This window comes from Onthophagus taurus, chromosome 7 (assembly GCF_036711975.1).
Source record: "Onthophagus taurus isolate NC chromosome 7, IU_Otau_3.0, whole genome shotgun sequence".
Classification (NCBI taxonomy): Eukaryota; Metazoa; Arthropoda; class Insecta; order Coleoptera; family Scarabaeidae; genus Onthophagus; species Onthophagus taurus.
Genome location: NC_091972.1, coordinates 34,953,852 through 34,970,654, shown reverse-complemented (window position 1 = coordinate 34,970,654; position 16,803 = coordinate 34,953,852). Strand labels below are relative to the sequence as shown.

At 32.9% G+C, this 16,803-nt stretch overlaps 3 protein-coding genes across 3 annotated transcripts; 1 reads left to right on the top strand and 2 right to left on the bottom strand.

Annotated features, from left to right (window-relative positions):
* Window positions 1–99: 99 nt before the first annotated feature.
* On the bottom strand, window positions 100–643 carry LOC111413185 (RAB interacting factor STRAT). Its single transcript, XM_023044069.2, has 2 exons — window positions 437–643; window positions 100–380 (listed from the first exon to the last, which is right to left on the bottom strand). The coding sequence occupies exons 1-2, from the start codon at window positions 560–562 to the stop codon at window positions 147–149; spliced, it is 360 nt and encodes a 119-aa protein (XP_022899837.2). The 5' UTR covers window positions 563–643; the 3' UTR covers window positions 100–146.
* A 50-nt stretch (window positions 644–693) lies between these two features.
* Window positions 694–7,817, bottom strand: LOC111413184 (sister chromatid cohesion protein DCC1). The gene is made up of 3 exons (XM_023044067.2): window positions 7,700–7,817; window positions 6,578–7,636; window positions 694–854 (listed from the first exon to the last, which is right to left on the bottom strand). Exons 1-3 carry the CDS (start codon window positions 7,714–7,716, stop codon window positions 749–751), a joined length of 1,182 nt encoding a protein of 393 aa, XP_022899835.1. The 5' UTR covers window positions 7,717–7,817; the 3' UTR covers window positions 694–748.
* Window positions 7,818–8,016: 199 nt separating this feature from the next.
* On the top strand, window positions 8,017–16,269 carry LOC111413181 (peroxin 13). Its single transcript, XM_023044062.2, has 3 exons — window positions 8,017–8,420; window positions 9,913–10,530; window positions 15,344–16,269. The coding sequence occupies exons 1-3, from the start codon at window positions 8,219–8,221 to the stop codon at window positions 15,871–15,873; spliced, it is 1,350 nt and encodes a 449-aa protein (XP_022899830.2). The 5' UTR covers window positions 8,017–8,218; the 3' UTR covers window positions 15,874–16,269.
* Window positions 16,270–16,803: the final 534 nt, after the last annotated feature.

Here is a 16,803-nt window from a genome sequence, read left to right as displayed (position 1 = left end):
TTTTAATTTAATAACATATTCTTTTATATAAAATATAGTTAAAACTATATTAAACTAATAACCAATATTTATATAGGTTTTATCATCAAAAAGCACAACTTTGTATAGAAAATGTATTCATTTTTCAAAAACCATATATAAATAACCTATTTATGTAAAATCCTAATTAAAGCAACATGACTTTTTTTCGTTTCTACATCATGATAACCAACAGGCCCTGCTTCGCAATCACCACAAATAAGATATTTCTTATTATCCACTGTATTTGAAAATCCCACATTATAGAAAGTGTAGATGTTATCGACAGTCCAAAATTGCGATACTTTTTCCGTTTCAATTACGTGGGTGTCTTTTCTTTGTGACATTAAGGGCAAATCAAACTAAAAAAAATAATTAGTTAATGAACAGCTTAAAGAATGTCTCTTGTAGCTCTAACCTCAAAATTGGAAATATCTGCCGTTGCGGGTTGGAGGATAATCGAGGAACAGAACTTGCATGTTACGCTCCTTGCGTTTTTTCCATTTTTTATTTCATCGGTGAAATCTTCAATTTGTTCGGGCATTTTTTGTAAAATTCAAATAACAAATCTATAACCTCAAAGATGTTTACAGAGGCGGAAAGTTTTAGAACGTATCCAAAACATGCATGACAGGTGACGTTTAAGATAAGTAGGTTTCGATTAATACAAAAATATTTTTAAAAAAATCATTAATTTTATTTAATTTAAAAAATACTTAATATATGTATGTTACCTAGAATGTTTAGAAGAATAATATTTAACCCCATCCGTAGTAGAAATTCTTGTATGTTTAGCCAAAAGAGCACTAGGGCCAAAATTAGTGGATGTTAAGTTTCTAGAAAAAAAATAAAAATATTTTATAATAAATATATTCAACATCAAATAGTATTAAATAGGTCGTTTACAACTATTAAATTACGAATAATAGTATTATGATATGATATTTCTATCAATTCACCAAAACCAATTAAATTTCAGTTTTTATTCTAGATTGATTAACTATAAAATCTACATAAAATATAATCTATGATTCAAAGTTGCAGATAACAAGTTAGAACATTAACATAACACATAGCCCTCCAGTTATAGGTCATTGGTGTAAATAAGTAACCTCATAACTATGTCGCTACAATGGCATTTAGGTACTTGTTCCTGAGCTTATCTTTGTTGATTCATATCGTCCTACGACTTTTTCTGTTCTCAACCACTAGTTATTCAATTTCTATGTCCCTCTCAATTAAATTCACATCGTTGACATCATTTCCTCAAAGACTAGACGTCTACCCACCAACTAATATAACTTGATATTAAATTATATTAGAACCAACCTAAGTCATCAAGAACGAAAGAAATTATGGAGAATGTAAATCAGTGTGTTCGTGACGATCCGAACTTTCAATTCGTAAGTTCACAAGTGCTTTAAATGTGCATAGATCATCGTTACTCCGCATTTTGCACAAGGGCATAAAACAACACGCCTACAAAATCCAATTGGTACAAGAATTAAAGCTCCAGAGACTTACTTATACCCATCAGAGACTTAACTTCGTTAACCAGTCAATTGATCATTGTTTAATGTTTACCAAGATCTTGCTTACAGATGAAGCTCATTTTCAAATTAATGGATACGTAAATAAGCAGAACTGTCGCTATTGGAATGCAAGAAATCGGAAAAGCAAGCATCAGAAACATATAATAAAAAATAATATTATATATAAACGTTGGTACTGTTGACACAGTATTAGTTTCACAACACAACACTAAAGTACCATACTGGAAGGAAGTATTCGTAACGTTTTTATATAAATTTATAAAGGGCCCCACAAAGACGGCCCAAGCCCCAAATATTATAGAGACGGCCCTGCCCAATCCAATCGATACATGTTATCAAATCTTGAATGCTGAGCATGAAGGAATGAAAGAATGTGTTACCTCAAAAATAAAAGGAGCATCAATGTCTATCTGTAATGCAAGTTTACAAGAGATGTATGTAGAAATCATTCGATCTCCAATTGTATTGTAAATACCGCATTGCCTGTTTTTTATAAACAAAGTCAGACAATATAAACAAACAGACAAAGTCTAAGCATTTAGCAACTTTCTTGGCAAGTGAAAATGAGAAAATCATACAGGAAGTAGGAGTTAATCGCTTTTTTACAACTATCACAAACAATGGAACTAATAAATGGAAGAAAGCGAGACAAATAATTTACAATAAACAGAAACATATCTGTATTGAGTGTATCATGGTTTTAATCTTCTAATTTACGGAAACTAGTAAACAACTGCTAAGAAAACAGGACGATCATTTGGGTTTATAGGTACTCTTGAAATGTAACATCCCTGTACAGACCTAAAGCACTGAACTGCCTATTAAAACAATTAGAAATGTACAATGCCAGTATAACCGCAATTCAACAGATGAGATGGACAGGAACCAGTATTTTGCAAAAAAAACTGTACTAGATTCTATAGTTGCCATCCTAAAGACCATTTTCTGGAAACTGGGTTTATAGTGAATAAAAAAATATGAGGAAATGTATTAGAGTCCCAAGCACGATCACCTAGACTATGCAAACTTAGGATAAAAGGAAAATTTTTCAATTATTACGCCCCGACCGAAGAAAAACCAGACACAAAAAAAGAAGAGTTCTATCCAGACCTGGAAAATCTAGTCCAAACATGTCCAAAACATGATATACACAATGTCGTGGAGGACATGAATGGGAAAGTTGGTCAAGCGATGTAATATTACACTACAATTGGGGGACATAGCCTTCACAAAGAGTCTAACGATAACGGCACTAGACTAACACACTTTACAGCATAAAAAAAGATGATAATATCTGGTACGTGGTTCGAACATAGAAACATTCATAAAGGAACGGGGGTATCGCTGGGCAGAAAGACAACGAACAGAATAAATCATGTGTTAATAGAAGCAAGGCACTTCTCAAACATACTTGACATCAGAAACAGAAGACGATCGAATATCGATTCGGACCACTATCCTTTAGAAATGAAAATAAGAGCAAGAATATCTAATAGACAGATATATGTCACAATAAAACTTAAAAACGATGGACTAGAAGAAAAACTAACAAAGCTGATCAATAAATATAGCAATAAAAATAAACCAATATTGGGCTAAATATAGAAAAGGCATTGAAGAGTTGACGAACGATACATTGGGAAAAGAAAAATGTCAAAAGCGAGATGAAACCTGGTTTGATAAGGAATGCGCAGGGATAACAAAAAAGAAAAATGTAGTATACAAGCACTACAACAAAGGCATAAAGAATACAGGGGCTGAGAAGAAAAGAAGATGCATGAAAGAGAAAGAGAGAATATATGGAAAAGGAAATGCAAAGTGTGAAAGAAACGAATACACGACAACAAGTTCGAAAATTCTATCAGAATCGTAATAAAGCAGATAATATAGTAAGTAGAAGGGAAGAGATACTGGAAAGATGGACAAAGAATTTTGAGGAATTTTTAAATATGGATGCCCAACCGTAAGAGGAAGAAGTGTGGCTGGATGAGTCAGATCAAAGAGGAGAGAAAGTACATACGTATGGAAAAATCAAAAACGCTGTAAAAAACTGAAGAATTATAAAGCTCCCAGTTTGGATAATATTGCGGCGAAACTTTTAAAGGAAAGTGGGGCCACTTTATGTGGTTGTATATCCCAACTAGTTAATGAAATATGGGTACAAATAGAGATGCCAAAGATTCGGAATATCGGGGTGCTGGTACTCCTACATAAGAAGGGAGATCCATAACGTACTAGCTTTGGTTCTGTACGAACGCCTAAAATATTATAGGTACCTACAATATTATAGGGAATTACGAAGAACGGAGAGAAGATTATCACAACATTTAAAAATCGATGGCTATAACATTGAGTGTGTTGATAGTTTTGTATACCTGGGGTCATTAGTAACAAACAAAAGTGACACAAGTACAAAAATAAAAAGAATATATCTGGGCAATAACACCTACTTTGGGCTGCGTAAGCACTTGAAATCAAACATATTAACCAAGAAAATCAAAAGCAAAATTGATAATACACTCATTAGAGCAGTGATAATGTATGGTTCAGAGACCTGGGTAATGACACAAGCTGAGGAAAGATTCCTGGGGACGTTTGAAAGGATGATACTTAGACATATATGTGGAGAAATCAGGGACAGTGGCGTAGACGTTTTAACCATGAACTGTAAGAAGAATACAAGGAACCGGATATAGTGACAACTATAAAAATTGGAAGACTGAGATGGGTAGCACATGTGGAACGGATGAAGAAGGTGGAACGGATGAAAAAGATGAAACCGACGAAACAAATAGTTAGACAAACAACGGTAGGACAGAGATTGAGAGGATGTGAGGACACTCAAAGAGAGGAATTGGAGATCGGTGGCGCGTAATAAGGAGAAATGGAAGAAAAGCCTTAAGCAGACGAAGACCCTTCCAGGGTTGTAAAACCAATGATGATGATTTAGTAAACAAAGGAAGATATTTCAGGCCAGAACAAATTTTGATTGTACAGAATCAAGACCATAAATATCGTCACGCTCTAACCAATTTCCAGTTGACCCATAAAATACTTATATTTTAAAGTAAATTAAATCTGGCTTCTTTGTGGTTATAAGTTTATAACAAATATGTCAAATTTAAGAGATTGAGAGAAGAAACGGTTCCTTTCTATTTACTAATACATCAACGCAAAGAAACTGTAGAATACTAATAAATACATAGAAGATAAAATAGTATAAATAAATAAAGTTCTAATAATAATCTGCTCTAATAATAAGTTTATTGTCACATAGTTAATACAAGAGAAAAATAATATATATGTATACATAAATGAATAAGTAATGCATGTTGACAAAAGGTCAGTTTATCGCCAAATGCGATGTCTTCCAAAAGACCCAACCAGCAACGTATGTAAAAAAAAATCAATATGGCTATATAAATAATTCAACATTTAAGCAAAAAGAGGAAAAAGAGCAAAGAGGAAAAACAACACAACGAGTACAGTTGATAGAGAGGAAGAGAAAGAAAAAGAGGAGAAAAGCAGGCGATATCAATAGTTAGATTCTGATAATTGTAATGATAATAGATAATCCCTTAAGCAGACCTTAAATGTCAGAAAACTACGAGTGTTGCGTATTTCCATGGGTAAACTATTCCAAAGCATTATAGCCTGCACCGTAAAAGATCCATGATATCTCTCGGTGCGATGAATGGGAAATATAAGTAACGTATCAGACTGTGCTCTAGTAGGCAGACCGCGAGACGACATGAATTGAAAGTTCGTGTACAAGTATCCTGGGGTCCGAGAAGAAAGTATCTTATACAGCGTTCTCAGTATACGGAATAATCTGCGCTTTTCGACAGTCAACATTTGAAGGTGATTACGATATTGCGTAACATGGTCGTACTTACCCAGGTCAAAAATAAAGCGTAGACAGTTGTTCTGCAATGTATCTAATTTGTTACGGAGGGTAATTGCCAGGTCGGGATACACAGCATCAGCATAATCTATGTGGGGCAGTATTAATGAGTAACAGAGATTACGACGGACAGCAAGGGGAAGAAAACAACCAAGTTTACGCAAAGAATGAAAACAAAAATAGACCTTCCTACAAACAGACTGAATCTGATACCGCCAAGACAGCGCTGAGTCCATTGTCACCCCCAAGTTTTTAAAGTCATCAGGATTTGTGAGAATTGAATTAGAAATTTACTCCACAACAAATTAGCATACCGGCACACTATTTCCTCATGCTATCTGATGATTTAATGCTGATTGAGCTTTTTCCCTACATACAAGAAGATTTTCAAGGTGACTGGAGAAAATGCACCTTGCTACTAATATTGCACAGAAGCATATTACTTTCTAAAAACTCTTTCTGTCATTGTTGAATGAAATCTTCATCTTTGAAGAGAAGTTTAATGTGTGGACCATCAAATACATATATTTCAGTTTATCTTTTCACACAACTGGCTACAAAATCCCGAAAGGAACAATTTATTTGTATAGAAACAAGCAGTCAAATTTAATTTGGAAATTTGAAGTGCAACTCCTCCCCAATCAAGGGAGCTTTACAAGTCTGATCCAGAAAACGCACTATACTCTTAAATCAACATGTCCATTTGCAATATCATCAACTTCATACATAATGCTTACTAATTGTCAACCTGCTGCCTTATTTCACAGTAATCTTGAGACCTTTTTTAGTATTTCCTTGAATGGCGGACTAAGTCCTTGCACACTAACATTAGTTTACTGGTATATGATAGACAACCTTAATTAGCTTTGTTTAGTAATACCTATACTTTATATAAGTCAATGTTTCTAAAATAAGAAATACTTAAACTGTTACTTTATCTTTAAATAATAATCCCCTAAAATTAAAAATAAAAAAATTCATACCTTTCTATAAAAACAAACACAAATTCTACATAACATGAAATAAATGTTTGAAACAAAAAATTAATAAAGAAAAAATAATTAAATCCATAAACAGTGTTCAACAAGTATTCATAACTTACTCAACATAAGGACTGATTTCTTCAAAGGTCCATTTATCTTTCACCTCAAACAAAACCTTAAGCCTCTCAATAACATTATCTGGTAAAACATCAGCTTTAAATTCTCGAATAACAGGTGGAATTGATTTCCGATCAATAATAGCAATACCATGTAACATATCTTCATTCACAATCATTCCTGGCGGAACAGATTCGCCCCAAGCAGTTAAAAATTCCTCCAAATTAAATTTCCCAGCGCTTGACAATAAAACGGTTGCAAAGAATCTACACACTTTGTATTCATTATAACGATAAAGTTGTAATCCATCGATACATTGAGTTTCTTCGGCGTAATAATCAAAAACTGAATCTAATATTTCTGTTGGAATTAAATTGTTTAATTCATTTCTTGTTTCCTCGTAATCTACCCTATCTAATTCCCAAGAATTTTCCTCGATAAAATTCAACATTAGTGATAATACTCGAAAGTGATATTGAAAGTCGAGTAATCGTATCATATTTTCTATTGTAATACAATGCATGTTTTTTAAAGCTTCTTTTAATTCATCTTCAGAAATTTGTACGGTATCTAATAATTCTTGAAAAGTATATTTTTTATCCCTTATTAATGACTCATATTCAGGACCTCGGTAAGCTGTACTTTCAAGTAATGTTCCTAAATTTTTTAAATGTGGTTTTCCTGGTAAAACTTCTAAATAACTATTAAAAATCCCATAAATTTTAGTGGTTGATATTTTTTTGTCTTTTTCATCATCAAAATCTTTTTGAAACTTTAAATTTTGTGCTAATAATAAACTATTTGAGGTCTCCGTTTCAATTACATTATAAGTCCGACTTTTTGTGCAGATAACGGCGCTATCATCATGGTTTCCTTTTACATATAATAATTGGCCTTCTTTTAAGCATTCCATTAAGTGTTTATCTAATTGTAAAAATTTTAAATTATTTTCGTGGACGTTCGATGAAAAATAAACAGCTTGAGATACTGGAATTAAATCGTCTTCATTTAATTTTGCAAGAGAGAGTAGGTTATTAACTTCTTCGAAAGTACGAGTATTACTATAAAAATTTTTAAGATTTTTCCATATTAATTAAGAACTAAGGATTATTAAAGAAATATACCTGTTATCTTCAGACATTATTCTTATTTCTAATTATAAAATTATAAATGTTTTTTTTTAATTTAAATTACACATAACCTTAAAATTTTAGATTTAATTTTGACAGAACTTGTCAAAACAAAATTCAGAGACAACCAACCTCAAAATATGAAAGTAACAAGTTTATTATTCGTATTTATCTTTGAATAACTTATTTTGGATTATCTTAAATTGCAAAAATTACTTTATGGTTCAAACGTCTAAAATAATCCAGATTCATTAATAATCATATTTAATTAAATTCTTTTTGTTAAAATATTTAGTTCAAAATATCGCCGTGGGAGTGCGTTTAAAATTAATTGAACTTTGAAACGTCAAAGTAATTTACGTCTGTCAAGAAATTGTTGTTGCGCGAGTACAAGATAAATAAGAGTATGATCGAGAATATTTTGTGATAACGTAAAGTGCAAGTTCGTTTCGTTTCGGCTCAGTGCGATTTTTGTTGCGGAAGTCGTCGCATCGTGATCGTTCACTCGTAAAAATGAGTGCCCCAATAAAACCATGGGAATCGACTACTTTAAACAATAGTGCGAACATAATGCGTTCCAGCAACCCCAACCCTGCTATACCACAAATGGGGACCTCAACAACTCGACCTGCTTTACCTCCACGTCCCATGCAAAATTCGTATGGCGTTGGAGGTTATGGAAGTAGTTATAGTAGCCCATATTCTTCATACGGAGGTATTTTTTAAATTTTTTATATAAATGTAATATGTTTATATAAATTTTGGTGTAATTCAAGAATCATGTCGCTTAAAAGTCGACAATTTCTTTTAATCGACGGGAAATCACTTAAGTAAGCCGTTACATATAAAAAAAGTGCGGAAAAGTGTAAAACTTATCGAAAAATCACATTAAAGTTTCGACGTGACGTCACTTTTTGTGGTTAGGTTAAACCCGATACTTTCTATGTCTAATCTTAGTTCTAGTTTTATACTATCACTAGAGCTAACACAAAACTCAGAACTAGAATCATTTAAGTTTAACCATCTTGAAAGACGCACGGCTAAACCGAATGTTTCTAGGTCTAGTGTTAGTTTTAGTGACAGTGGTAGGTAGCGCTAGTTAGCATAAGATAGCACTATGTTACATTTTTTTATTGCACTAAAACTAGAACTAACACTAGACCTAGAACTAGAAACATTCGGGTTTTTAACCCGAACTTCCTTCGAAACCCGATACATTCTAGGTGTAGTGTTAGTTCTAGTTTTACACTATCACCAGAACCATCACGAGACCTAAAACTAGAATTATTCAGGTTTAGCCGTCTGAGAGACAAATGGGCTAAATCCGAATGTTTCTATTTTTCGGTCTAGTGTTAGTTCTAGTTTTACACTAGCACAAGTACACTACTAGTTTTAGGTCTTGTGATGGTTCTGGTGAACTACCTATCACTTTACCACTGCCACTAGAATTAACACAAGACCTAGAACTAGAATCATTCAGGTTTAGCCGTCTTGAGAGACGTGTGGCTAAACCCGAATGATTCTAGTTCTAGGTCTTGTTTTAGTTCTACTGGTAGTGCTGGTGTAAAACTAGAACTAACACTAGACCGAGAACTAGAAACATTCGGGTTTAGCCATACGTTTCTCAAGACGGGCAAACCCGAATGATTCTAGTTCTAGGTCTTGTTTTAGTTCTACTGGTAGTGCTAGTGTAAAACTAGAACTAACACTAGACCGAGAACTAGAAACATTCGGGTTTAGCCGCCAGTCTCTCAAGACGGCTGAACCCGAATGATTCTAGTTCTAGGTCTTGTGTTAGTTCTAATGGCAGTGGTAAAGTGGTAGGTAGTGCTAGTTAGCATAAAATATTATTATGTTGTATATTTTTATTGAACTAAAACTAGAACTAACACTAGACCTAAAACTAGAAACATTCGGGTGTTAGTTTTACACTAGCACTATTACTAGAACTAACACTAGACCTAGAACTAGAATCATTCGGGGTTAGCCGCACGTCTCCCAAGACGGCTAAACCCGAATGTTTCTAGTTCTAGGTCTAGTGTTAGTTCTAGTTTTAAATGTTGTTTACCGTTAGATTGTGGTATATTTTTATTGAAAGAAAAGCAGAACTAACACTAGACCTAGTGTTTCTTGGGTCATTTCACATTGATTAAAAAAGAATAGTCGATTTTTAAGCCCCATGATGATTCTTAATTTTTTTTTAATAGGAATGGGCGGATATAGTAGTATGCCATATCGTAGTTCCTTATATGGAGGTTACGGTGGAGGTTATGGTGGTTACGGCGGTTATAGCAGTTATGGTGGACTAGGAGGTTATGGTTCTTCTTACGGCGGATTAGGAGGATACGGTTCTTACGGTGGTTACGGTGCAGGTCCATATGGTAGAGATAACGCAGAAGAACGTTTTGTACAATACGTCGAAGAACGATCACGAAACACCTTTTCGAACATTGAGAATCTCGTTCGTGCATTTAGTAGCATCTCCATGATGCTAGACAACACGTTTTTCGCTATGACGAGTTCGTTTCGTGCCGTGTTAAGTGTTGCAGAAAATTTTGGACGTTTACGAAGCGTTTTCGCGCAAATTTGGTACTCTGTTAGTATATTCCGGTTTTTGAAATGGTTACACAACAAATTAAGAGCTATGATGGGGCTTCCGGTATCTGCAAACGCAAAATCAGCCGCGTGGAGTGAAGCGGCAAATGGTACGGTGGCGGAATTAACCGAAGGTGGTCAAAAAGGGTCTAATTGGTCAACGGTGGCGTTTTTGGGGGCAATTCTTGCTGCTCCCTATTTAATTAGTAAATTGTTACCTAAATATGAAGGTAAGTAAATAATTGGATGAGTAATAAATAATTGAGGTCAAGAGTAAATAAATAAAATGTTTGTTTTTAAACAATTTTTTAATACACACATTTAATTTTAAAACCTTGTTTAGAATATTGTTACGTTTTTAAATGAAATCGTTTTTTAACAGATTTTAAGTGATTTTTCAAATAAATATTTTACTGTGTTAGGCTTGTTTAAAATTTATAGTACGCAGAATGACAAAGCGAGTTTGAACAGCCTTATCTAATCTTAACTTTTTTATTTTCAATTTCCATATCCTTACATATTTCACATTGAAATAGATTTTGTTACGTTTAAGATTTATTTTTTTTTATTTTCAACCAAAAAATTAACTTAAAAATAGTTTTAATTAATTAACTCAATTAACTATATTTAAAACAGAAAAGTACAAAAAAGAATGTATTTTGTCTTAATCAGCTGTGATGATTTATTATTGTTTATTACACATATTCTGATATGATAAACATTTTTTAGGTGCATGGTTCTCAAATTAATAATCACAAGTATTAATAGAAATCAAAGCTATAAAAGTTACAATAAATTTAAGTCTTAATCAAGGAAAGCTTTTAAAATTGGTATAATTGTAGTAATAATCCTCTGGAAATCTTCTGAGTTAGGATGTATGTACTAGTTTTAAGGAAGAAATCCTTTAAATAAGAATCTAAATTATGAGCTGTTATCACTAAAACTATAATGCTTTTCATTGTTGTAAACAGTGTATTATAAAAATGCAATCTCACATATAGGGCAAAAATGTTTTACATGATCTACTATCCGTGCCAAAAGTCAAAGCCCCCCACTTCACAGATCGATATCTTCGCAACCGCGTAGAAACCCTGTTACGTAGAAATGGTGGCATAAGAGCATTATATTCAAACTGATCAAGTGCATGTATCTAGAACAGACTCAAAGATAAAGCGGGTGACAATAATAAGCGGGCAAAGAGTGGAAGTGCTGATGACCAGCAAGGCACTGCTGTACTCATACAGCTACACAAAAAGAGATGGGCAACCAATAATTATCGCGATATTACACTTCTAAATAGCTCGTTGAAGCTCTTTAATCGACTCAACATATCGCAAATGAAATCGGAATGAGTGAAGATTGACAAGGTTGATGGTATTTTCATTGTCAGACAGGTTATGAAGAATCAGTAGAGTATAATGGCCTTCTTCTGTTTCCTTGATCTACATTCCAACATCATTCAGACAATAGTTACTATTGTCTGAATGATGTTGGAATAGGTGTACTGTACACCTTAACACTTCTTACATATCAATAATTAAAACTAATACACAACCATAGAAGCAAGAGGAAGTGCATAGTTCCGGTATTCAACAACGCGATAGTAAAAATAAATCAAGATGATGTGCTATACAGATGATGCCATCCTACTGGCTGATACAAATCTCGATTGTAAGACCATGACTATAGGAAGAGAACCCAGTAAGCAACATTGTAAAACAGAAATCAACAGGACAACCAGAATCGCCTGTGCGCTAAGGCACACAATCTGGAAGAGCAACTGTATGTCGCTTGAAACAAAATCAAGGATATATAATGCATGCATGATGACATATGCAGGAGAACAATGACAGAAATTATAAAAACAAAATAAGGATGCCATGCAAATGGGATGAAAATACCCAAAATGGAAAACAACAGATTAATGACAGAAGGCGACCAACAAGATGGTCCCTTATTATTTTCGCTGATGAAATATTGATAATATAAGGCAATCATACAGATATAGTGATGTTAAGCAATCATTTTCTGATTTTAATTTGAGTCGTTAGTCTTTAAATGCTTGAGAATTTATTTACCTACAATGTGTATAATCATAGTGTACAATATCTTCGGTTAATCTATAATAATATAAATAGAGATTAATAGAAGTGCGGTCTACTTCACTAAATTTGAAAATGCCGTAGCTGAGGAACGTAGGTAATTTTCATAGCGCTATCATTTAAAAAAATTTTGTTTTCTTGTGATTAAATGAGCCCGTAAATTTTAATTCTACGTCTTTGTATTTTGCTTCTATTTACCTTTTAGATTTTCTTGAAACCGCCTCAATAATTTATTTCAAAGCAAATGATTGTAAGAAAGTCATAAATAACGAAAAATATTAGTCAGAGACATTTGGATCTTCTAGAAGTACAAGCCATCGGGATCAATTGTGCTTTCAAGGTATTGGGAGCAACTCGAACCTGTAAAAATAAAAAGTATTGCGAGTAATTGCGACTTGAAAATCATACAGTTTTTAGAAGCGACTTGGAGTCAGGTAGAGATATTAAAATACACTGAAAGCCATTCGGTGCAATAGAGTTCATCGACCTGCTTTTTAAGAGCAACATTTTCCGCCCTTAATCTTTAGCAATTTAAGCTGAAATTGGGTTTACTTCATTGCAAAATCCTATTAAGAAACTTTATAATTATAAAACTGTATGGAATCGACAATCTCACCATCTTAGAGCTAATGTATTCCATGTTGCATCGTAACTTTCTGGCCATGTTAAAAACAGATTCAAGAGTGCCTGTAATTAGTAACCTTACTTTACAATAACTAATGGAGCGGTCAACAGACCACACGTTGAAGCGTGATGCTGACTCGGTGAATCAGTGGGCACTTCCATGGCGCTCCCGTGACATTTAGCATCGTGCGAAACCAACTTCAGGTTAGCTTTCTACCTTAACAACACCTCCCACATAACTTATTTCCCAATGATGGTGACATAAGAGCAAGTTTACTAAACTACAAATAACTGTCAACTATGGAATCTTGAAGAATTCTTCAAAAAAATATCAACGTGAAAGACGGGAAGCATTCTCGTGACCTTCAGATCACTTTGAGATCATTGACCTTTGATCACATTGAGAAGTTGTAAAAAAGTGAGGTGCAATCCTCAAGTAGTCGCTTGGAGTACAAGTATCCAGTAGATCGAAGTGGATAAGTCGTAACGAAAGTGCTTTGAATCAGGATGGTTTGGACTAACTAGTAGAATATTTTTTTTTTTTTTGAAGTAACAGAACTTTTATAGTAAGTGTTGGAGGTTTCTTGAACGAAATTCATAATACATGAGGAATAATGGGTAAACTGTATGGCAGCAGTTGATAAAAGAAGACGACTTATCCAAGGTCTTTTCGACTAGTGCTTTAATTAGTCAGAATCACACGCATTCAATTTAAAAGCACAAATTTGTCTATGTATTTCATTTTGAACCTTTGTAATTATTATGATCTGAGCTGCCATGAGCGAAATACTGTAACTGGTATTATCATTTTCAAGGCGATGTCCTTTTTTTATTTTGATAATATCAATTATATCCTTAACCGTCTTGTTTAAGAGCTTGCTGTTTAACCACAGTTTGGATAGTGGCACTACTTTGCAATCTCCGCAGAAACATTTCAACGAGTATTTACACATATAATATTGAGTCCGTGAACGGTTTGAGTTTGAAACACTTTTAAATTGAGAGAAAGTCCGTTTCGAAGAGAATGGTAAAGCCGCCGATCGTGGTGTTATGGAAATACGAACTGTAAGATCAAAATCGATGTGAAGCAAGGACAACGCGACTTTTGCGTGAAATATGTAAACGAAAACGAAATAAATAGAGCCGAGATAAAACTTATCATGCAATGACAGTATGTCTGGATTCGCATTTAATGATGCTGCTGATGGACTATGAAGAAATCCTTGACCACCAGAGTGTCTCGTCCTGATAATAGCGAACTGGAATTGCTTGTGGATTTCAATAATTTTCACTGCGATCGAGAATAGTAACAGTTTTTAATACCGCAACTTTTGTTTTTTAAGATATTAAATAACTTCTTTTAATGCATTAATAGAAGCCTTCATAAAACCTTGTAAATCAATAGCCATAATGATTTTGTCTGTTTGAAGCTATCATACATATCATAGTTATTAAAATACTACAAATATTTTCTAGGCAACAAATACATTTCTTAGTTAATTGAGTCTTTGTGCAATATTGCAATATGACAACATGTGATTCTGACCGATTCAATATCTGTTTATGCGCATTAAAACCGATCGCTGTCAATCTTTGGTTTAGTTGTAAGCAAAACATTTTGCAGTTTCGGACCAGTATGAAGACAATCATTAAGTGAATCGAATCACCACGGAATGATATAGTCCGAATTAATGCTGTTGCAGGAAGTACTGGAATGCGATGATAGAAAGAGTGATCAAAATAGCTTGATACTTGGTTCATTGTAGTAGCATTTCATTTTGAGGAAATAACTATAGAATTAAATACATATTTCTCAGTAGGAGTTTTGGGAAAAATTGATTAGTTCTGTTAATTGCAGAACTGACAACTCTTTGAAATGCATCATTTTCTACTCTTTCCTAATTTTTTGCAGTTTCTGTATCAAGTTCGCGAGCAACCAAAAAACTTCTTAACATATTTGCGAAATAATCTCTATGAGTGAAAAAACCTCAATGAAGACTTAACAGAATACCATGATAACAGTAACTTTGTACAAGTACCGTAACTCAACTATTAACTAAGTCAATTGAGACAGAAATTAATTAAAAACATAATAAAATGTCAAAACAAACCATACGAAATTTAAAAACACGTGTAAAAACACTTTAAAATGTCTATTTTAGAAGAAACTATTGATACAGATAAGATAAATACAAGAAAATCGTTAGTTGATAAAGAAAACACTTGTTACTTAAGTGCTTATTTCATTAATTATCAAAAATATTATTTTTTTTAACTAAATTATAACCACCTTTAAACTTTTCTTTCTATTTTCTAGATAAATGTGATCCAGAAAAATGGAAATCAGCAGGAATCCGAGCAAAGGCAGCTTTTGATTTTGTAGCAACATCACAAAACGAACTTACCATAAACACAAATGACGAAGTTCTCTTGGCTCCAAAACACATCCAAGAAGAAATGAGACTGTACAACACCGGATGGGCGTTTGCGACATGCAACGGAAGATCGGGAGTTGTCCCACTAAATTATTTGGTTACAATGAAAAATGTTAATAATAATAAACCAATACCTGCGGTTAGTTTTCCAGCGCAAAACATAGAAACGACGCAGATTCCAGAAAGTAGTAATAAACCGAAAAGCGTTAGTTTTGGTGGAACCCAATTTATTGAACCGGAAGCGTCATCAAATTCGGCGTTGATTGAAAGTTTAGATCCGGCTGCGTTTAAAGCAAAACAAGAAGAAGAAAGTAAAAAGATTTTGGTAGAGGAAAAAACTAATTTAGGCGAATTAGTCAAGGATGGTATTAATGAAACGGTTGAATTGGATGATAAATCTAAAGATACTTAGTTATAGAAAACAAAAATGATGGGTTATGGATCTAATTAGTGCCTCAATTTTTGTTTTAACCATTTAAACGGAATGATGTTTTTGTATATTGTTCAAATAAAAATTCAGGAATTTGTAAAGGTTGTAAGAATAATTATAAGACGGATAAATTAATTATAAAAATCACGCAACGTCAAACCAAGTAAATTGTATTCGTAGATATTCCTTGAGCGCTAAGACGATATTATCAATTTTTTTGTATTTGTGATTAATTTTTTTTTCTCAATGTTTGTTGTATTTATAATCTTAGAGTAAGCGTAATTTTCTTACTATTATGTACATATTTTTATATTGTTAAAACATAAAGACTTTAATGTGGTAAAATGAGTTTTAAATAAATAAAACTTCAAAAGAAAAGCATTTCTTTTTTTGTATACCAAGAAAACCTAACTAATTTGAGGAGCGTTATAAATATTATAATATAAAACAAAGGAATTTATTAAAAATGATTGGAAAGTAGTGGGAAATTCATTAAACATTAAAATGTATATATAAATAAACTTTAAATTAATTTTTTTTTTAATTGTTTATTCTATAAACAAGGCTAATAGCGCTAATAGTTCAATTTGAATATGCATAACCTAACTTGCTATTTGATGGAATGTGGTTTTATAAAAAGTTGTTTACAAACGGACTAACAAAATTACTTCTATAACTATCTGAAACAAGTAATTTGTTAATAACAAATTTAAAAAAGTACTTTATTATTTATATTTCATATTTTTTAACGCCATCTATTGACAAAAATGAGAACGCGTCACATTTAACCTAACATTTTTTTAACCTAACCTCAAAATAATTTTAATAATTCAAATAGTAAATATTTTATCTGAATAACATGGATTTAAAGAATAATTATATAGAAGAAACAAAACGTTTAAAATACTTAAC